Source organism: Centruroides vittatus, unplaced genomic scaffold (assembly GCF_030686945.1).
Source record: "Centruroides vittatus isolate TY-2023 unplaced genomic scaffold, ASM3068694v2 scaffold_435, whole genome shotgun sequence".
NCBI classification, from domain to species: Eukaryota; Metazoa; Arthropoda; class Arachnida; order Scorpiones; family Buthidae; genus Centruroides; species Centruroides vittatus.
The window spans coordinates 3,524,235-3,548,468 of NW_027122708.1; the positions used below are offsets into that span (position 1 = coordinate 3,524,235).

General features: G+C 26.4%; 1 protein-coding gene across 4 annotated transcripts in view; it reads left to right on the forward strand.

Moving 5' to 3' along the window:
* The window catches only part of kto (kohtalo), a 135,392-nt gene that overhangs the window by 46,803 nt on the left and 64,355 nt on the right, over positions 1-24,234 (forward strand). The window contains exons 14-20 of one of the 4 annotated variants that reach the window (XM_067287050.1): positions 1,798-1,927; positions 3,574-3,959; positions 9,363-9,471; positions 14,111-14,736; positions 15,800-15,963; positions 17,362-17,470; positions 22,301-22,431. In XM_067287050.1, the coding sequence (XP_067143151.1) occupies positions 1,798-1,927; positions 3,574-3,959; positions 9,363-9,471; positions 14,111-14,736; positions 15,800-15,963; positions 17,362-17,470; positions 22,301-22,431 (1,655 nt within the window). The remainder of the gene's footprint in view (positions 1-1,797; positions 1,928-3,573; positions 3,960-9,362; positions 9,472-14,110; positions 14,737-15,799; positions 15,964-17,361; positions 17,471-22,300; positions 22,432-24,234) is intronic. The other 3 variants (XM_067287052.1, XM_067287051.1, XM_067287053.1) reach the window with 3 other exon arrangements.

The window sequence follows — 24,234 nt, forward strand, 5'->3', positions numbered from 1 at the left end:
AACTAATCTTAGATTAGTCTCAAAGTTGAAGGATTGCATTTAATGAGTGAAAAATATGTGGAGACGAGACATTCATAGAATCACTGTCTCCTGTCAGGATTCCCGACACCAGTTAGGATAAAATTTAGTTTAATCTTTCGTTCTAACTCGTGATATATATATATTTATTTATTTATATTAGGAGGGCTAAATTTAGTGAGGTGGGACATGTTGTTAACAATAAATGATCCGAAACTCAATAAACGAATGGAATCAAAGTTCATGCATAACAAATATTATTTATTAGATTGAATGAATAAGCTATATACAAGACTCTACACACAATATATAACAATAAAAGAACTTATCTACTTAACGATATCTATATAACAATTTCTATATAATCTATGTTCTCTGTGTCTTGCGTGAATGCTACACCTGAGAGAGAGAGCTTACAATAGTTTCAAATCGTACTACCTTCACTTGATCTTGATCTTCTGATAGGTGTCTACATGTTGATAAATAATCTGGAAGTGCAGAATGTGGAATGGGAGGGACAATCTTTTATATCCACAATATAATATATTTCTATGTCTTCTATATGACTGCTTCTATGGCACCTTCATAATTGTGGAATTGTGTTTATGGCCTCTCTGAACTGTAGAGAAAAGGCCTTGAATGGCGGGAAAAACGGGACCTCTGTCCAAATAGCGTCTGAGGAATGCACGGGATATGTAACGAGTGCAAAGAGGGTAAACTGACTTGTGGCTATGTGAAATAGCGATAAGCCATGTAGGAAAGGAAGTTGATTTCCTTCTTTCTTCAAAACGACGGATGTTACTTCCTCTCGTGTGAATAATATTTTTGATAATTACTATATTTCTTATAATATTTTATGCCTAATAAACCATGGATCTCACATAATTGTGATAATGATTTTAAAAAATAATGTAAAATTTTCAAACTTTCAGAATATATTGTCTTAAAAAGATTTTTGTAATTTTTTAAAACATATTAACATTACAAAAATGAAGGAAAAATTTTTCATTCTATAACCAGCCAATAATGAAATCATTGTATAATTAAAACTAATTGTCATTACAAAAATTTCATTCAACATGTTAAATTCATAAGTTAATAATAAAGCATTTTGAAGTTGAAATATCAAATTGGTTGGATGACCTGATTTACTGGATAAAAATATGAAATGCAAATCAATCTTAATTTATTGTTTGATATTGGCTACAAATATTCTAAAACATGCTATTTACTTATATGAAATATTAATGTGATTGTTGTTTTAATATTTTAGAAATTTTCTCACAATCATTCAGTGGTTTTTTTTGTTTGTTTTAATAATAATTTGTCAAATACATTTATTATTGAACATATTGATTTACAGGGCTTATTATATATGTTTGCTTGTAATTTAAAATTAAAGTAATATAAAATGAATTTAAAAAAAATTAAATTTATCAAAATTTATCAGCAAATATTTTGCATTCAATAATATGGCCAAATTCTTTTATTTAAAAAAATCATAATTTTCATAAAGTAGAATGAATACTAATGCAGTATTTTATAATAATCAATTATTGTATAATTTTATATTAATTATATTAATCAAATGATTATAGATTTTATATAGTAAAACATATTTTAAAATGATTTTAATTTTAGGATTTCAAACTAAAGATGTCTATTTTTATTATTTTTAATAAAAAACAAATATATTTAATATAAAGAAAAGTTTCTAAATGTAATTTTACTAGTAAACTTTTCATATCAATATAAAGCAAATTTGATTTTAATTATTAGCAGAAATATACAGATACAGAACTAGCTGATGAAAAAGATTCTCAAGATTCAACAGGTTTGGGACCATTAGGAATTCCATTTTATCAAAATCTATTGGTGTCTTTTTTGGACACACAAGCTCCTGTTATTGGTAAGAACATATTCTATATAATAAAAATAATTTAAAAATAAATGGAAGTAAATATATATTATTTATCACATTTTACATTGAAATAATTATAATTACTATCATATTTATGATGTTATTAACCAATGTTGATTCAATGACATCTTATAATTTTATATTTTTGTTATTCATCATTTATATTGTTTCTTTTGCCATTTGATAAGAATTTTATTTTGTAAAAAATAAATTTTACACTAATTTACAAAATAGTAATTATATTATCAACTAAAATAAAGTTTTATTAAGTTATGTAGAAAAATTTAATATGTACTGTACAATAATACTGTATAAATTATTTGTTCCATCTGAATACACCACATATAAAAGGTTTAATACATTTTCCAGTTGAATTTACTGTGCTGACATTTTAAAATATTAATACAGGGTGTCCCAAAAAATGTACTTTTTTGTTGTCAGTCCAATACTCATATGTTTTTTGTTTTTGTCACCTGAACACCTAAATCAAAAACTTAATATATTAGTAATGGTCAGTCATTTATCAGTCATGATTTAGGTGTTTAGGTGACTGATAAAGAGTGAGTACATTTTTTGGGACACCCTGTATATTCATTATATATTAGTTTTATAAAATTTAATAAGTAAAGAATTATATTTTAATACATTCTGAATAATTAAGTGATAGTGTTGAATTGACTGTTGGACTAGAACTTGGGTAATGAATTACACAGATACTATGTAATTATGGCTAAAGGTAGCTGAACAATTAATTAGAGCCAAATCAGGCTAGAACTTGGCTATCTGTATCATTTTATTATTAGTATAATTTGGGTTTGGTTTTTCTACATATATAATATATTGCAATCTGACAATATAGTAATTTTGCAAAAGAAAAAGTTGTTAGTTGTTAGTACATATTTTCAAAATTTATACCCTCTCTAATCTGCCCCACTAGGCTCCATGCCTAGTGGAGCAGATTATTGGCTTCAAAAATGCCCAAGAATAGAATGCAGTCAAACTTGGTTATAATGAACATGGGTGTAATGAGTTCAAGGTTATAAAGAGCATACTTCACTGATATACTGAGTTAATTTTCAGTAACTATGCAAACACGTGAACATTCTTAATTGTTCCTTGAAGTAGGAAATGCAGTACTGAATTCTTGGAAGAGATAAAACTGAAAGGATTACTTATTAATGAGTGTTTTTGATATCCAGAAGTCTTTGCAATACTGTGAATTATATTACAGTATACTCTATTGTCATGAAAATTTTTGAGCTCATTTCCTGTAATAATAAATTCAACAGTGTAATCAACTAAAGCTCATTAAAACGTCTGTATAGAGCTGATTGTAAAAAATTAATGTATTATATATGCATCTTGTTTTCCATTTCATCCAAGAAAACATCTCATTAACTTGTACTTTTTGTAAACTCGGACAACCTTTACCCCATATTAGTCCAAATTATAAGGGGTTTACTGTAATTAAATTTTTTGATTTTTGTTTTTTTTAAGAAAATTGAAAAATTTTTATATTTTATAAAAATCTAATACATAAATGTATTAAATTTAAGTTTTTAAATGAAAAATTAAATCAATTAAATTTTTTATTTTACATGTATATAGTAAATAAAATGCTGTTATTCTTTTAGATGAGAAATCTTCAAGTGGAAATAGAACAGCTTTCTCTAATCTTGTTCTTCTGTTTGCTGAATTGATTCGCCATGATGTTTTTTCTCATGATGCTTATATGTGTAAATTGGTTTCAAGGGGTAGTTTTTCTAGTACAACAAATCAACAAGTAGCAACAGTTCCAAATAATATTCAAACTGTAAACAAGCCTCTCTTTATGCATGAACCATCCCTTACAGGATTTATGCATGATCCTTCTCGTGGACTTTCTCCTGCTCCAGGTAGTGCTGGATATATTGGAATGACTAGTTTAAGTATTGCTGGCTTGAATGATTCAAGTAGACCTCCAGAACCATTGCCTATGTTTGAACCTCCTGATCATCGACCTGAATCAATTAAACACGAGGTAACACTTTGTAATTATTTAATTTTTGAGTTATACTGAATTTTTATGCATAGCTTATTATTATTTATAGATTTTTGCTCTTATTTATTGTATTGGTTATTTTGCTGTGTGTTTATCTATCAGGTCAGTCCATAAGTCCATGCGCATTTTTATGACATTGAGAAAAATCTTGTTTTGCTGTTAAAAATGTCAGTCTAATGTGATAATTTTTACACTGAAGTGTTAAATTGGATCTCATTTACATAATACTGTTCAGAATTGTGAACATTTCAGTTGTTTATTTTCGTTAAAATGGAAGTAACCAACAAATACAAAAGACATGTTTTATACATTTTATTTTTAAGTGGTGAGAATGCTACAAATGCAGCCAAAAAATAAACACTGTACATAATCAAATTGTAATTAGTACAAGGACTGTGCAGAAGTAGTTTGAAAGATTTAGAAACAATGATTTTAGTGTGGAGGATAAGGCTCGTACTGGAAGACCCGTTGACTTTAATGATGATGCTCTCTCTACACTAGTTGAAGCAGAACCATCTTTAACAGTTGATGAAATTGTGGAACAATAAATTCATCCCAGACACCTACAACAAATCAGAAAAGTTTCAAAGCTAGGAAAATGGATACCACATGAACTGTCAATAGCTAACCAACAACAACGTGTAAACATTTGCACGTCTCTTTTATCCCGTATTGCTTTAGAACCTTTTCTTGGTAAGCTGGTTACTGGAGACGAAAAATGGATCCTCTATAATAATGTGACGAGAAAAAGACAATGGATGGATCGCGACAAGCAGCCAAAACCGACTGCAAAAGGTGGGTTGCATCCAAAAAAAATTCTTTTGTCTATTTGGTGGTATATGTCAGGTGTAATTCACTTTGAGCTGTTATAATCTAATCTATAATCTAATCAAACAATTACAGCTCAAATGTATTGTGAGCAATTAGAGCGTTTAAATGAAAAATTGAAAAAAAAATCGACTGTTGTTAGTGAACAGAAAGCAGGTTTTCTTGCAGCATAACAATGCCAGACCCCACATGCAAAAATAACTGTACAGAAACTTGAAAGCTACAACTGGGAAATTTTACCTCAACCATATTCGCCAGATATTGCTCCCAGTGATTATCACCTTTTTCGCAGTTTGCAGAATTTTTTAAAAGGGAAAACTTTTGAGGATGAGAACAATGTAAAAAAGGCTATTTCTGAATATTTTGATTCAAAACCAAAATCATTTTACGAAAACGGGATTAAAAAGCTACCATCAAGATGGCAAGAAATTGTACAAAATAATGGTGAATACATTATAGATTGAAATAAAATTTAATTAAAATTTTTTGCTGCTTTTTTTGTAGATAAAAATATGCATGAACTTATGGACTGACCTGATAATTTAAATTCGTATTATGTTCTAAGATTTGCTTTTAAATATTTTCAAATGTTAAAATTCAAAAAGCTTTTATTTAAGATTGTTCTATTTACAATTTGTATTCTGTATTTGAAGATAACTTGTAGAACAAGTTGAAAACATTTGTGTATGTTTATTAAACATTTTTTCAGCAAAGATAAGGTATTGGAATGTTGAATATTTTCTTGCTGAGGGTGATTTAAGGCTACATAGTTCCCTCTATATTTTTTTGAAATTTTAATTACAAATTTTATATATAAATTATTTCACATAAAGTATTTTTCATGTACTTAAAAAATATTATGATAAATTTTGTATTAAACTGTTATTTATATGAATAATTGATTTTATTCAAAAATAAGTTTACTGTAATAAAAAGAAAGCTTCAGATCAGTATCAGAAACAAATTTAAATGTAAAATGTTCTGGTTTCGAATTTGTTTCAAATATATGATCTGAAAATACTTTGAATAACGAAAAGCAAAAATGTTTACTGGTATTTTTATTTCTTCGAATAACTTTAGTAGAGTATTATCATTAAAGCTGTGACCCAAGACATTGACTTGAAACAGTGAAAAATATTTTATTACAATACAGTTAATATCTGTTATAAATTTGTTTTATTTTGACTATTGTTTAATATCAGTCTGCTAAATTAGTCAATGTATCAAAATATTTTCTCATTATTGATATAATTTTGTAAAATCATTTTTCCTTATTTTTTGACATCTAGCCTCACTATTATAAATACTTAATGTACTACAAACCTAAAAATTTAGATGGCCATTCAAGGAAACTAATTGTTTTTAGTTTTAATTCTAATGTCAGATTTTTTTTAGGTCTTAATCCTGTTGAAAAACATTGTTAGTATCTTATCCTTCACATGAACTATTTTAGTTTTTGAAAACGAAATTTTATCCAGTTTGTTGTTTTTATTCAGAATAATGAGATTGACAAAGACAAGATCATTTTTGATCCCTTTAGGATTTTTTCAGTTTGCTTATATATATATATATATATATAAACTATAAACAAACTGAAAAAAACCTATTTTGGAACATTTCTATTGTATTCTAAATCTGAGAATTACCTATATTGAAAATGTTACTGAAATAAAAAGGTTTATGCTCAGCAAAAATTTGGGTGATTTGGTAAATTGATGTGGTTTAGTCTATCTGCTGAGAAAGCTGTTGATAATTATGTATATATATATATAAAACATATAAAAGTAATTTATATACATACGATTTTATTCTCGAGGGGACATCTTATGCAATAAAGTTTTTGCGAATCTGAATATTAACTAAACAAACATTTTTTTTCAAAATAAATGTTTGTTTAGTTAATACAAAATAAATGAGTTTTTAAAATTTTTTGTTGTCTGTTGTATTTAGAATCGCAAAAACTTTATTGCAAAAGATGTCCCCTCAAGAATAAAATCGACCTGTCCGAGCGGTTTGCTTGGACGAACACGAACACTCTGTTGTTTCGTTTTCGTTGGCCCACCCTGTATATGTAATGTAATGTAATATATATGTATGTATGTAATAAAAATTGTTTTTTGAAGTATAAAATAAAAAAAGAATTGATATATATAAAATATCAATTCTTTTTTTAATTTAGACTTCAAAAATTGGCTATATTGTATTTAGAAAAAGAGAGGGGAAATTACAAATAATGTTCCAGAATCATATAGACCATTATATAGCTTATATACTCCTGAACATTATCAATTTGCATGTAGATTACCTTGAAAGCCTTTAAATGTGTATTCTAGTTCTTTTAAGATACATTTTATTGATATTTTATCAGTTCCAGTTCCATGTCATTCTAAAAACTGCAGTTTTCTTTTTTAGAGTACAGGTATCCCTTGATTAACGTGATTAATTGATCTCTCGATGCTACTACGTATATCAAAATCATGTTAATCAAATACAGTGGTACCTCAGTATTTGAATAATCATCATCTACTAGAAGAAATTTTTGGTTAATAAATATTTTTATTTTTATTTTGTCATCCATAAAAAAGTATTTTACGATAAAAATGAGTAACTGATTTAAAAATAAACTGAAACCTTAGAGCTGCCAACCTTCATCAGACAAAATTATACTTGATCCAGTTTGATTTTTTTACTTAATGCATACAGAACACAATCATCATTTTGGTGACATGATAAGATTTTTTGCTTGTTCATGAGTTGTTATTTGTTGATTTTTAAAAACTTCTTCCTGAAATTTCTCTTTATCAATGGCTTTTGGGTGTCTCATACATTTTGTATCCTTTAGTTCAAAATTTCAAGACGAAACTTTCAAAACTACATTTGACATGTCTGATGTTTAGGAGCATCTTCCCCATACACACTATGAGTAGTTTTTACTGTTTGTATAGCATTATATCCTTTACAAAACTTAAAAAGCATACATAATTTGTCTAATATGCATTTTATCTGCAGACATTTTGATTTAATTTTACATAAACCAAATTTAAACTAAAGTTTTAAAATAAGCTTCTGAACAAAGAAAACAATATCACATTAGCAGTAATGTGTTAAATTTCACAGCTATTGTAATTAAAGTATGTATCAATATCAGAAATCACCCTCAGCATGAAAATAGCAAATTTACCAACATCTTATTTGCTGAGAAAAATATATATGTTAGTAAAAATGGCTGTCAATTAAAACTTCTGCCACCTATATAAAGGGATTTCCATATTTAATTTCATGCATTAATTAAATCCTACATTAAGCAAGGGATACCTGTATATGCAGATAAATTCTTATTCTTTTCATATCTATATATATAAAAACGAATGTATGTCTGTCTGTGTGTGTGTGTCTGTGTGTCTGTCCTTCATGCATTACCACATCATTTATCCGATTGCCATGAAACTTCGGGAAGTTGTTTAATACACTCCCGCGAAGGTTTGTGGCATATGTGAAGACCACCATTTCCCCCCTTTCAAAAATATATTTATATATGGATTAAGCCTTTCATGTCCAACAGATGGCGCTAACTTCCGACGACTTAAGTTTGCTTTTCTGTGAGGCATTATGCTTTTCTGTGAGAATGGACTAAAGCAGATCATTTTCTATCTATCTATATAAATAAAATATAACGTTTGTTTGTTCCTACCGATTCCTTTGAAATTTTGACACCACGTTGCATTCGAATACGCACGTGTTTTTATATAATATACATGTCGAAATTTCCCCCACTGGGGGAAGAGGGACAGGATTAAGGCTTACTGTGAAGAACTTGGCTTCTATTATACTATTTTAGATGCGGTTTTTTGCGTTTTTAATTGCGTTTTAATAGGTTACGTCAACAGAATATACACTAAAAAGGGATTTTTCGATAATCCCTTTCAGGGGAGAGGGACAGGATTAAGGCTTACATGAAAAACTCGACTTCTATTATACTATTTTAGATGCAGTTTTTTGCGTTTTTAATTGCATTTTAATAGGTGACGTCAACAGAATATACACTAAAAAGGGATTTTTCGATATTCCCCAGCGGGGAAAGGGACAGGATTAAGGCTTACCGTGAAAAACTTGGCTTCTATTATACTATTTTAGATGCGGTTTTTTGTGTTTTTAATTGCGTTTTAATAGGTTACGTCAACAGAATATACACTAGAAAGGGATTTTTTGATATTCCCCAGCGGGAGAGGGACAGGATTAAGGCTTTCTGTGAAGAACTCGACTTTTATTATACTATTTTAGATGCGTGTTTGATTGTGTTTTAATAGGGTACGTCAAGAGAATGTACACTAAGAAGGGATTTTTTGAAATTCCCCCCACGGGGGAGGCGTTATACATTTATAATAGATACATTTTGAGCCACAGCAACGCGTGGCCGGGTCTGCTAGTACTCTATAAAAGAAATTGATTTTCCATTGTTTTGTTTTATTGGTATCCTTATTTTCTAATGCAGCTTAATAAAAATTTATAGATTTTTTTTTATAGTATCTTTTATATATTTTATATATTAAATAGATACCTTGGGATGCTCATATGGATATGGATGATGCACGTATTGATGCTGATTTAGATAAATTGTTACAAAATATTAAAGAAGGTCAGCAAAATATGACAGATCAACCCGGTAGGTAGCCATAGTTAATCATATATCTATTAAACACTTGCATAAATTTTAAATTTTCTAACTTTGATATATTACAATAACATTCTTTAGTAAATGCATTCTTTTTCTAACAAATGTTGCTGTTTCTTTTAGCACATGGTAAGACAATACAGAAAATAATTTATTAAAAACTTTACACAGAAGATTCTTTGGATAATTAAAATCATTGAAATCATTCAATTATTTTAAATTTAATATTTGCAAATATATATTGAAATAATTGTTAATATAAAATTAAATATAATTATTCAATTATATGAATCTTAGTTTTTTCATTTTAATGAAAATGGATTATGCATGTTATATGGTGAATGGTTATTGCACATTGCATGAAATAGAGAACTAACAGTTATTTTTAGATTAAAGTCTTAGATAATTATAAAATAATATGTTAGATTTAAATATAATTCAAATACCATTATTATTTATATAATATAAGAGTGAGATTTTTTAATAAATTGTAATTAAATTTGAATAAGACTTCATTTACTTCATTATTCAATTTCCTTCATTATTTTGTCAAAAAGTTAATCTATTCATGTAAGTAATATAGTGATATATCTATTTTTAGATTCAAATAGCACTTACAGAAACAGTTTTTACAGTGGAATAGTCTTATTAAATTGATAAGCAGCCTTTTTAGAAATTAAATAGTTTTAGTTTGTTAATATTTTCAAAACAATTTAGCTTCATTATTAGAATACACCATATTTATAAATACTAGATCATACTTAAGAAGTTAAAATATTTTTAAACATTCAATCTAAAATTATTTTCAAAATTAGTTGAAAATGTAAAAACATACAAATTTATTTTTAGAAAATTAAAAAGATGTAATGTTTAATTAATCTTTTTATTTTTTAAAAATGTTTTAAGGTTGTTTATTATTTTTAATAACATTTTTCTATGTAGAAAATATTTTAAAATAAAATTAAACATTTTTATCATTTTTAATTTTCTCAAAGAATTTTTTTATATTTTTAGTTTTAAAAATGTGTTATGTGATTTTAACCAGTTGAATTTGAGGTTGATTTTAGATAGAGCACTTTTAAAATGTTCATTCTTTAAAAGTTAAAAAGTTTAAAAAATTTTAAGAATTTAGAAAATTGTTCTATTTTTCTAAAGACTGATTGATATTTTTTAATGGTATTAAGTTGCTTTGAAAGTGTTTTTTTTTTTTAATCAATTATATGGAAATTATAGAGGAAATAATAATTGTTTTATGAAAGGAGAATAGTTTGTAAAGAGAAAACTGTATTATATTTTACTAATGATTAATTTAAATCAAAAATATACTTGATTCTTGTTATGGAATTAGCTTTCATTTTCTTTCAGTTAATGCTTTTAATAATATATTTTTTCAAATAAGTCCAATTGTTATGCAGACGTACTGCTTAGCATTCACAATATGTTTTGTGAAAGAGAATATTATGCAATTTGGATGTTGTGTAAACAGCATTAAATATGTGTTTAGCAAAGCTGTATAGGATACTATAGTTTACCAGTATTGACTAGTCAGAATACTGTACATAAACAGTATTAAGAAGTTTGTTATGTAATTATATTCTTGTAACATAATTTTTTAAATTTTTTATATGATGATTATTTTATATTGAGGAAATTGAAAAGTTGAAAAACATACACTTGATTTTAGTTTCTCTACTATAATTATTTTGTTTCTTATTATTAAAAAGAATTTTTTTTGTGTGATAATTTGAAAAAATTTTGTTTATTTATGAGAGAATTGAAAAATATATCAAAGAAAAAAGTGCACATTTGTTGTTATATTCTTGGAAATTAGGAATTTGAACAAATTCACATAAATTTGTTAAGAAGTTGAGCTATAATTATATTTTATTGAAGGTTTTAATTGAATTTTTTACAAAATTACATACTACATATCTTTGATTCTAAAGTGCATGTTTTCACATTTTAATGTCTCTGAAATTAAGATACATTTTTACAGTTTATTGCATCTTATAATTGACATATAGAATAAGTTATCAATTGGAGAAAACAAGTTATAGTAAAGTTATTATCATTTGTGCACAAGCAAACTTTATTGTATCTGTTTATTTGTTGTCACTTCGATTATATTCATTGATAATAGTTCATATGTTGAATTTAATTAAAATTTGAACTACTTTTGAAGACAATTTAAATAAGCATCTTCAAAAATACAATAATGATGTAGTAATGAATTTGTAGAAGAGCTTAGAAATAGTATTGTAGAGAGTATATTTTTTTTGTGTTGATTTATTTTAGATTTGTATTGATTTAACTGATTGTATAGATAACTTTGTGGTTAAATCTATAAATTTTTCCTATTGTAAATTTAAAAGATTGTTACATTTTGAATGTTAATTAAGTCACAGCTGCAGCTTACTTAAAACAAAGATATAAGTAAAATAATCCCTACAAGTAAGTAAATTTTGAAGTTAAATATCTGTTAGTTCAATACTATGCATATTCAATGAGAATGTATGGTTAAATATTTTAAAATAGTTAAAAATTTTTGAAATTGTTTTTATTTTAGTTTCTTTTAGTATTTTCTTTTGATTCATGTTAATATGTTATAGAATTGTTAAGAGGAAAAAAATTATGAGAGGAACTTAAATTTGGTTATAATAAATTAATTTTTAAAACATTGAATTTTTTTTCTTTTATAAAAGAAATTTTGATTAAAATGTACATTTTTAGAAATTAAAATGGTTGCAAAATCTTAGTGTATTAAGATTATAATCAGAATTTAATATTAATTTGTAATTTTGAAAAATATTAAAAGCTCTAGTTAAGATTTATCTTCTTTTCAATTCAACTATTTCTAAATCAAAACATTAATGCTTAATTTATAAAGTAAGATGAGTTATGATACAATCTTATTATTCTGTATAAACTGAAAACAAATTGAAGAATTTATAATTATAATTTTCCCAGAAATCCATATTATATATTTTTATGATGAGGAAATAATTATTAATTAAAATTGTGTGTAATTTTCAGTTTTTAATGCTATTTCTATTTATGCAGTTACAATCATTAAAATAAAACATTTTTATATAATAATAATAATAATTCAAAGTGTTCATTTAATAATTAACATCTTGAAATATCCTTATCACTTTCTATATTTTACTTTATTAAAAACAATTAAAAAATTAATGTAAATATTATTTTGGATGTCTGAACTTTCATTGTATATTTTACAATTTATTCTCGGGGGAATATTATTTATGCAGTAACCAAACAGTATGATGATGAAAGATAAGAAAATAAATTCATAATGGATATGGACTCGAGAATTATCCACTTAACATAGATATGAGCAAAATTTAATCCCATTATTTATACACTTGCAGAAATAAATCCTTTTTGAAAAGATATATAACAATAAAAGTAGAAAAAAATGTATTTTAAAAATGTAATAATTTTCTAATATCTAAAAAAAAAAAATTATTAGTATTAAAGAAAATTTTTGAATAGGAAATCTATTAAATAATGATTGCTATATCTTACATGAATAGATTTTATAATTCAAAAATGTATTAAGCAAAATTGTTACAAAAAAAAATGAAAATTAAAAAAAAAGTTTAATGATAATTTGATAGCCAGCTCTAAATAACTATACAAATATATAGAATTTTGCAAAAATAATTTAACAGATCTTTTCTTGCATAATTTCCAAGTTTATGAAAATGCTTTTGAAGATATTATTTATTATTTAAGAACTATCACTTTAAACACAAATAATAAATTATAGCAAAAAGTGTTAAATTATTTTATTTAGGTAGTTGATTATTAAATAAATTCTTTATTTATGCTGTTGATTCTCTTTACTATGTTTGCTGACAAAAAAAGCTTGTTTAAAATGATATCATTTATGCTTAGAATATAATGATAAAAATAAAAACATAATAATTATGTTTGTTAGGATTTCTAAGTTTTAAATTTGCTTTACCAGACTTTTTTTCAATTAACTATTTATTTTGTACAGAAAACTGTTTTAATTGAAAAAAAGTTGTTTGGTTAGATTGCTTTAAAACTTAAAAGTCGTAATGTTTGTAACTGTTATTTTAGATTATTATTGTCATCATATTCTAAACTTATAAATCTCATAATCATAAATAATTTCTTCAAAAATCTTTTATAATTCTAAAGTTTTGCAAGAAAACTTGATTAAATTATTTTGCAACACTTATTGTTATTGCTGCTGTTGTTATAAATTTATCAAATTTTTATTTTCAAAATTACTTATGATTATAAAAAATAAAGTTTTAATTGATGATAAAATTTATGATACATAAAGTTAATAATTTTGTATTTTATTATTATTATTATTATTACTATTATTATTATTGTTATTATTATTTGATCCTATTCACTATTTTCATGCATGGGCATGAACTACTTATTACAAATTGGGAGTTTAGGTTGATGGTGCATGTTAATTTTTTGAAATTGCTGCATGATTGAAGATTTGGACCCCATTCCTTTATACCTTAAATTGCATGCTATAGGGAAATAGGTATATAGTGTTGTACCCGAATTCCTCAGTGTCCAAATACTAAAACTCTTTTTTTTCTTATGCTTGGACTACTAGACATTCTTCTTCCAGATTCCGTGGGATCAGACAAAGATGACATGAATCCCTTAAATGCCTCCACCCCCTTGGCCCATCCTCCTCTTGTTCCTAGTTGTCCAAGTGTTGGAGATGGCGTCCTTGGTGGTATTGGAAGCAGTAGCAGCAGTAGCAATGGTGGTGGGTCGACCACAGTGAATAGTACATTTCGTCATCTTCTCTACACTACCCATTTCCCATTGCCTCAAGACGAATCTTCGTATCACGATTGCAATCAACGGCATATTTTACTGTTTGGAGTTGGAAAAGCAAGAGACGAAGCTCGTCACGTCGTAAAAAAGGTGACTAAAGAAATCATGAAACTCTTTAGCAAGAAAACATGCATGGATATTGCAGATGGTGCTAAAATTAAAAAACATGCTAAAGAAGGTTTCAGTTTCGATTCGGTAGTAGCACGATTTCAAAGTCTTTCATATTTTGATCAACATGTTGTCACTTTATCTTGTGCTTCTTCAGTTGTTGAAATGTTGAATTCTTTTGCACTTGGAAATTCCAGTTATTTGCCACTTGTGGAATACATTTCTTTTCTATTTGAATTGATGGAAACTGCCCTAAACATTCATGGATTAATTGAATTTACAATTCAGGTAATTATTATTTAGTATTTTAATATTATTTAACTTAATATTTTAATTTAGAATAAACTTAAAAAAAAAAAACTAATTAAAGAGGTTAAACTATTTAGTTAGTTTGTTAAGTAATATAAATATCAATTTATTTTGTGATAAATTAATTTGTAATACTATGACAACATAAAATTTGACTTTGTAATGCTCAAAACAACCTAAAAATATTTTTTGAAATTTACTATGTTTATACATATTACACATTATAGCTACAGAATTCAAATGTATACACATTTGCAGCATGATTTCAGTATTTAAACTGAAACTAAAAGAAATTGATATAATACATAGCTTACTTTGTATTTATTGATTTAAGTGAAAGTAAATGTACAGTACAAGATAATCAAATAAAATCTACAAAAGTGCTCTGTAAAAGTAAAAAAAGAAAAACTATATCTAATCTTCACTGTAATTTCCCGAGCTCAATGCATTTATACAAGGTGTCCAAAAAGTTACTATGCAGTGAGAAATTTGTATTGACATTAAAGTTATACATATGACATTGTATACAAGATCTGTAAGTTGTATGTCTTTTCCACTTGGAAGTAGATGACATTACTGCTTGCTAACAGACATTCTGGTTTTTGGAAAACTTTTTTGTCAGACAAAATCTTCCATGGAATCTGGCCTGTTAGGTCTCTGGATCTCACTCCTGGATTTTGGGGTCTCTGGGGGACATTTCCAGCATTTGTTGAAAGAGAAACTGAATATTGTACATAAAACTTCACTTTTATTAAAACTTGACTTAAATCTTTTTTACTACATCGTAACTTTTTGGTATCTTGTGTGAAACAGGAAACCAATGGCTGCATGCCAATAGAAAAATTTTTGGCTGGTTATTAATTAATCTGTTCGCTGCAGTGTGAGTAACTTTGTCAATTTGGAAATGAGTTTAGTTAATTTATTAAATGTTAATAAGAAAAAAAAATGAAAATTTAGTCAAAATATTTTTATTTTGATAGCATTAAAACTAATCAAAAATAATAATATAATTTTTGTAATATGAATAATTTTTTATATTTAGCTTCTCAGAGAATTAGTTGAAGTAGAGAATCAGTTATCTCAAAAAGGTTCAATAGTAGCTGGATCTTATGCTACTTCACTTGGTCTTTTTATTGTTGGTGTACTATACAAATATCACTGTTGTCTGTTAGTTTCTCAAGAACAAGCATGTGCTTTGTTTGAAGGGTAAGTTTAAACCATTAATAGTTTACTTAGAGATGCACAAATTTTTATTTCTGTAATTAATATATTTGATTCTTTTATATCTTCCTATCATCTATTTAGCAACAAATGAACCAAATCAACTTTCATTTTGTTCTGTTATTAAATAAATAGAATACTTTATCCAGCTCTGATAAATATTTAAAAAGTCATAAAAGAACTTTTTTTTAAATTTCCTTTGTTAAATTTTCTTTTTACTTGCTAAATAGCTGTCAGAATAAATATAAGAATAATCAAATAAGATAAAAAATTTATGACAATCATAATATATTTTTTAATTAAATATAATTTAAATTTGTTAAAAATAGCAAACAAAATACAGTGGATGATCGGTTAATGAACATAATCCGTTCCAAGACTATGTTCACTATCCGAATTGTTCATTAACTGATTATCGATTTACCAGAGATTTTTGTGGAAATTGATAAATTCATAGGACTCTGGAGACTGCAAAAAATAAATTAAAAATTATATACTTTCTTACTGTGTTTATTTACATTTAATAAGAAACTAAAAGCAGTCTCTCCATTTTTTCATGGATGGCACATCTTTGTTTCTCAGATGCAATTTTTGTTACTCCTTTATCTGCTTGAATCTTTTTGATTACATCTTTCTCAGCTAAGATTGTATCTACTGTAGACCTATTGAAGTCATCTGCCTACAATATCAGACATCTTTTGCCCACTGTTGGCTATTATCTTTTGTGTAGTTTCTATAGTGAACACAGTTCTTGACACTCCACTCTTTTTAGGCCCCATAATATTATCAGTTTTTTAAATAACAAGTTTAGAAAAGCACTTACAAAAATTTCAGAGAACAGAACTTAACTAGTGCAAAAAAAGTTATGTATATAACTGTAAAAGTCTTGTTCCATAAACCATGTTTTAGATGCCATTAAAATATAGTTTTACAAATCTTAAAAGCAGCATTGCTTCCTGTGTTTGTTTTGTCAGGTGTTCATTATCTGAACATAAAAAATCTTTCGTGAAAGTGTTCATTGTTCAATTTGTTCACAGTCCAAACTGTTCGTTAACTGATCACCCACTGTATAGTATATTTGAGATAAGGATGTTTTAATTTTTGATACAACTTTACATAATACCAAATAGAAATTAAATAATTGTTGTGAAATACTTTATATCTTCATATTCATTTCTTATTTAATCTTTATTAGTATTGATTAATATAAATTTTAAAAACTCATATTAAAATAATATAAACTTTATTAATCAAAAATAAATTACTATTTTTAGATTTTTGATTTAACAACTATTTATAAATTTATATAGACTTTTTTATTTTAGTATTTATGTAATTAAGAATTGAATAGCTTATTAATTAATTGCCAATTTCTAATTACAGTTTATGCAAAATCACAAAGCATGTTTCTGATCCTGCTGATTGCAGTTCTGCAGAAAGATGTATTCTTTGCTACCTTTATGATTTATATGCATGTTGTTCTTTCCTAAGGGTAATTAGATAAAAATTTTTATATTAAAATTGATAAAGCTTAGATTATTAATTTTATAAAAAGTTATTTTTTACAGAAAAAGTATTTTATTTTTAAATTATAATTTCAAAAATATGAAAACAAACTTTCTCATATTAGAAGTATATTTTTCAAAATATTTCCTACTGTTATGATTTTTCCTGGAATATTTGCAGAAAATAAATTCTTGTATATATCTTAAACAGTTCTAAAAAGTCATAATTAATTGTTGAATTTTGAAATGAAGATTTTAAATGCATTTTTCCAGAGGTTCCCAACTTGTGTTCTGTGGAACCCTAGGGTTTCACAATAAAATCCGTTGAGAGTAGTGATGTATGAGTGCAGATTTGGGGTGTGAGGTGTAATTGTTTTAGTCTTGGATTGAGTCATTGTATGATGATTCGAGGACTGGATCCAAGACTGTACATGTGCTAAAGTTATTTATAACTTTATAATCAGTGGGGACCAATTTATCATTAACAGAATGAACCAAAATCATGATATAATGTTTGACAAGGAAACCATAAAAACAGTAAACCATAAACTAAAGCTATAAAATCATTAAAGAAATCATAAACTTAAAAAGGATCTAACATATAAATAAAAATACAAATGTTAAATCTGTATATATATATTAAAAGCAAAATGTTCCATCACCACTGCACACAAATAATGTAAATTTAAAAATAAATTTGATTTACAATTTGAAAATTTCAAAACAACTTTTAAATTGCTTTTAAGAACATTGTTTTAATTTTCAGTTGATTTAATTTCAATTTTAATTAATTAATTTTGATTTGATTTTTAATTGTAGTTTTATAGTTTTACTTCCAGTTTTGGTTTTGGTGTAAAATGGCTACTTAGTATGCCTTAATTCATTAGTATCTGTAGGGTTCCAATGTTTTTATTAAGAAGAAAAGAGTTCCATGATAAAAATAAGTTGGGAACCTCTGCTTTATTCTATGCTTTTACAGAAGAATTACAAAATACAGAAGAATTAAAAAATAATAGTAATATTTATTAGTTTTCTATTAATATTGAATAATGTGTTTACAAAAATTATTCAATATTTTTGTTTTCAATAGTTTATTTTAATTTTCAAATGATTCAATAATTTATTTTTGTGAAGAAAAAAAAAAAACTATTATACACTTAATACTAAATTTAAATGACTAATCATTCTTAATTCTTTATTTTATATTAAAAATGCACTTCTGATTAAATGTCCTTCAATATATATCAAATTCAATAAATAGATTGAATTTTAATATATAAATGATGTGTTTTGTAATGACTTGAAAAGTGTTTAAAATTATAAGAACTTATAATAATAGTTTTTCATAAATAATCTTAGAATCAAGTTTATGAAAGTTTAAGGAATTTTTCTTTTATTTTTTTTCCTCGAGAAAATGGAGAAGAAATGAAATTTAAATGGTTATCATTTTTAAACGAATACAAATGTTTGAAAAATATATGTTTTGAATTTGTCGCATATTATTTTTTAAGTTTAAATGAATTTAGCATATTGGTTAAAATAACCTTTCATATTCTAAAAGATTAGAAACTTCAAAGATAATAATTATTTGAAATTTTTAAATAAAAGGACATAGACAAATATCTTACAAGGAGACATCCAAGTCTTGACATTTTGGATTTTGTTGAAATTTTAATGTTTTAGTGCACTCCTTCTACTAATGCATTGTAACAAAACTTGTGCCAATGAGAATAGTTTTATGATAAATCATTTTTTAAACTTTTCTATGTGCATTATATATCAAATTCTATAAACTAATCATAACAAGTTTGTATGGACCAGTGAGAAAGCACCAGGTTACAAAGAAAGATTGACACCATGAGCTCATCTTGCTTTTTCACAATTTCTGAAGTGTGCAATATAGTGAATTATTAGAAAATATATTTAGCCAAAAATAGTATTTTAGATATAAAACTAGCAGATGAGCCCAATGTTGCTCAGGCAAAAAATAACATCAGCAAAAATTAAGATTAATAGATTATTTCATACTTCTAACATTTATATTATGTTATAATATTTGATTTATATGTACAAAGGTTATCTTACATAAGAGTTTATCACACCAAGTGCCCAATCGAACACATTATAAAAATTCTTTAAATTGTGTACTGTAGAGGAATAAAAAATTTTTAAAAAGCGTTAGATTAGTCACTCAGTGCTATCACACCAAGTGACCAATCTAACACTTTTTAAAAAATTCTTACTTATGATAACCTTTGTAGTCATATAAATCAAATACTATAATATAACAAACATTAAAACAGAAACCATATAAAGAGTTTGGTTATTTCAGCCTACCATTGTCATGTTTATCATGATACTCGGGTGGTAAAAAATGGTACAATTTCATTGGTCAGGTAGACACCAGTTGAAAATACAATATCTTAAAAAATTTAATATTTAATTTAATCTTTTCCTAATGTTAACTCTAAGAAATTGTACCATTCACAGCTAAATATCAAACGATAATTTGCCAATGAATCAAATTTCACAAAAAAAAAAGACCAAGTATTTAAACTTGGCACCCCGGAAAACCAGTTTAAGCGTATTTTGTGCAGACTGGTAATCTTATCTTATGTAATTTTCCTATTTGAATGCCACCACACCATTAGTCCAATAGAAAGAAAGGACTGTTGCGGAAGGCTATTGAAGTAATTTTGGCCAAAAGTAATTGTTGACCACCTCCCAGAAGAGACAGTCAGTGACTACTAGTTATTACTGGTGCACTATTAATATTTGAAAAGTGGTCTGTGTTGGATAGATTGTGATAGCCCCGCATGTGATTGAAGTTGCTAACTTTAATGTTCAAAAGACTTCATATAAAACTTGTTCAAATAAAAAAGTCTTGTAAAAATGTTAGAATAATTCTTTTTTCATGATGATAAAGTGTTTAAATTTTGGAAACAGATTGTATAAACCACGTGGGAAGTATGTTCTCATAAATATTGCACTTATCAAAAATTATTGGGCTGCAATTTGAAAAAATTGTAGACCTATAAATTTCGACTGTCATTTCCTGTCTGTCTGTCAGTCCTTCCTTAATCTCAAGAAAGGATGAAGTCAAGACCAGATTTGGAAAGCTTAAGGGTAGGAGGTCCAGATTAACTATATATGAACATCTGGTTTGAAATGAAAATCACATTACTTCAATTCAAAACTTTCCCCTGAATGGAGTTAGATAAAACCGAAACAACTCTATTGCTAACAGGAAAAGTATTATGTACAAGTGCAAGACCACCACGAAGTGAATTAAGAACATGGTGATGAAAAGTTGCAGCCCAGCATTGTGATGATGTCACAATAAATAATTGCTCGTTAGAATTAGTTTGGTTTGTTTGGTTACGGCAATGTGACATGTGAGCAATCTGTCTAGAGGGGTGCATCCTGGGAAGACTTTTATTGGTAGCTGAACCTTATTTAGGTGTTATTACCATGAAGAAAACCTGGAAAACTCCATGTGGCCAGCCTGTTGGCCATACTTGAACCCACAACTAACTATCAGAATTCAATGGTTTTATGCACTCGGCTACTGGAGGTGCTTATTAGAAATAAGAAAGTACTGTACATCATCAAATTGAATGTAGATAGAAATTGAATGATTTATACAAATCCAATAGATATTTTTGGATTTGTGTAAATCATTATCTAAGTTAGAAGTATGTAAAAACATAACTGCCAAGTTTCATAACAATTGGTTGAACAGCCTAGGAGTGTATAGCAGACAAACAAACATCTTCATTTATATATATATAGCTGTATAATCCTCGTGGAAAAGTTTAACCCTTTCCATGCTGGTGATCTACAGCAAATAATTGAGTGGAATTCGTCATGCAGCGCATTTTTTGCAGTTTTTGGATAATTTTTAAATCGCGCTATGTTTAATCTGTTTTTTGTGTTTAATTAAGAACATATCACAGTTTATGATTGTTTAATTTTTAGTTTAATAGAAATTTAAAATAATATTAAAATTTGAAGCTTACGAACAAAAGAAAAAAATAATTAATTTACAGAAAATCGCTAAACTTTGTACATTTGTTAGTTAGATACATCTGTCTTCTTTTAAATAAAAGAAACCGCAGCTCTCTAGCTAGAGCGGGGGAGAAGTTATTGCCATTATTTACACTATGTCTCTAATTACTTGGCAGGGAGAGGGTCTATTTTACCGAAATATTTATAACCCAGGGGTGGTCACAAAACACTTTTTGGCTTAAACAAAGTCAATCGACCTACAGAATAGCGAATCAAATCTAAGATCGCTGGAAAATCGAATATAACACAAAATAATCGAATTTTTTGATTAATTACGCCAAAAGGTGTACGTCGCATCACGAATTAACGGCAAGTCACGTGACATACGCCTAAAGGCGTATAACCGCATGGGAAGGGTTAAACAATGATTTCTCTTAAAACTATTGCTAATTGGTACAAGTTACATTACTGTGCATTAGTGGAAGGTGTGTGTTAAAACATTAAAATCTCAACAAAATCCAAAATGTCAAGGCTTGGATGTCTCCTTGTTAATTGTAGAGATGTAATTTGACATTAACACATATTTTATAATTTTATACATAAAACAGAAAATTATAAACAGTATTAAGCAACATTGTCATTTAAAAATAGTAAGTTTTCTGAATTTTTATACAAATTATTGTTTATTTAAACTTATTAATACTGTAAATTATAACTGTGATTTATTAGGCTTTATACTAAACTACTTTGCTACATTGACTTTTCCTTTAGTTTTACTTTAAAAATGATGCAATATTCTTATTTTTCAGACAAAATATTCTGAATTATTTGGTTTGGTGAATCCAAAAATTGAAGAAGCTTTATATGTATCACATGAACCTTCGGCTCTTAATCTTTTGTGGAATACAACATACATGATTGATTATATAAATAATCCAAGGTTAGTTATTTTGATTATTGCATATATATAACTTGGATATTAAAATAATTTAAGATTAAATATAATTATTATAATTGATTTTTATATACCTAATTTTTAAAAATGAGAATTTATATCATGTTAATATTATAATATGTGATTCTTCTTGTAGTATAGATTATCTTAAAAATGATTTTTTTTTGGAATTAAAAAAAAAAAAAAGCTTTGATAGTCAACAGCTGGAAAGTTTGAAAGTTTTTAAATCTTAAGATAAAGTTTATAATATTGTGATACTTGAAGATTAAAACAAGATGAAAAATTTTTTGGTTTATTTGGTAAAAAGTTCTAAAATTGTTTTTTTAATTTTTTTAAAATATTAATTTAACATGAAATATTCTAAAAGTTGTTTGAATTAACATTGAGAACTATAACTGAATATTTTTATTTTATATCAGCGATTCCCAACCCGGGGTACACGATAGGTTGTTTAGGGGTACAGAAAAAAGTTAGTTATTATGGCAGAAAAAATAATATATTATGTATCACAAATTAATAGTATTAAAAAATTATTAGGTAAAAAATGTTTCTTGCAACAATCACAAACTTTATTATACATTTCAAAATACAAAAATAGAAATAAAAACTTATGCTGCCGATTGTACAATGCAACAGATCAATAAATGTTGAGTAGTCAGTCAGTGGTAGTGGGGATACCATTATTTGTGATTAGTGATTATTCTACAGACTTTTGATGGTGGAGTGGGGTGTTGTTTGAAAAAAGTATTTTTTATTGTTAGCAAGGAAAAGGACATAGCTAGTTTCTCCAGATTTTCTCTACAAGTGGTAATTTTTTTCATTATTTATTCAGTATTTTTATTAATTTTTTATTGACAAGACTATGTCCTGTTTATAAAATTGTACTACCTGCTGTGTTACCAGCTTAGAGGTATGAAGGAGTACATGTCAAAAGTTGCAATTTGGTACAAAGTATTAGGTGCCTAAATCATGCGCGCATAAAAAAAACCAGACTTGTAGGTACTCGGGACCGAGAACCAAGTCAAAATAAAACTCAAAATAGCAACACTCTCTACAAACAAGCAGTGCGAGATTTGCACATGCCTGTTTGTAGATAAGTTGGGAAATTGGAAATGCCATGGAGGTATGCTAATGAAAAAAGGTTAGGAACCGCTGTTTTAGATTAAAAAGCATTATTTGGATATTTTGTATTTAGTTTGAAAATTTCTTTCATTGCATGCATAATTTTTGTTAAGATAGAAACAATAATTTGTAATTTAATCTTTTCTTTCATCTAATATATATATATTAGATGAAGAAATTAATTTTATATATATATATATATATATATATATATATATATATATATATTAATTTTGTTTATTTTGTTTGTTTGTGTGTGTGTACACATGAATAATTTAATTTTAACATTTTATGTTATTGTAGTTTAGCACTTTTCATTCATCTAGTACTATCAGGCATGAGATATTCAGTGTTGTGCTGAAACTTTTTTGTTCTCTAGTATTTTCAATCATGCTTTAACAACAAATTTTATTAATTTATTCAATTATTGGACATAAATATGAGAAATGATGTTAAATATTATATTAAAACTTTTTAAACAAAAATTTAATATACAGTAAGGCCCCCTTAACGCTGATTCAATATAACGTGGTCTGCTCAAAGCCTTAAAAAAAAGCTCAAAATTTATGCCGATTTAAATTATTATGGCATTTCATTGATTCGTATATAATACAATTATTTACAAACACAAACCAATCAGAAAAAGGTGCACTTTCTTTAAATCTA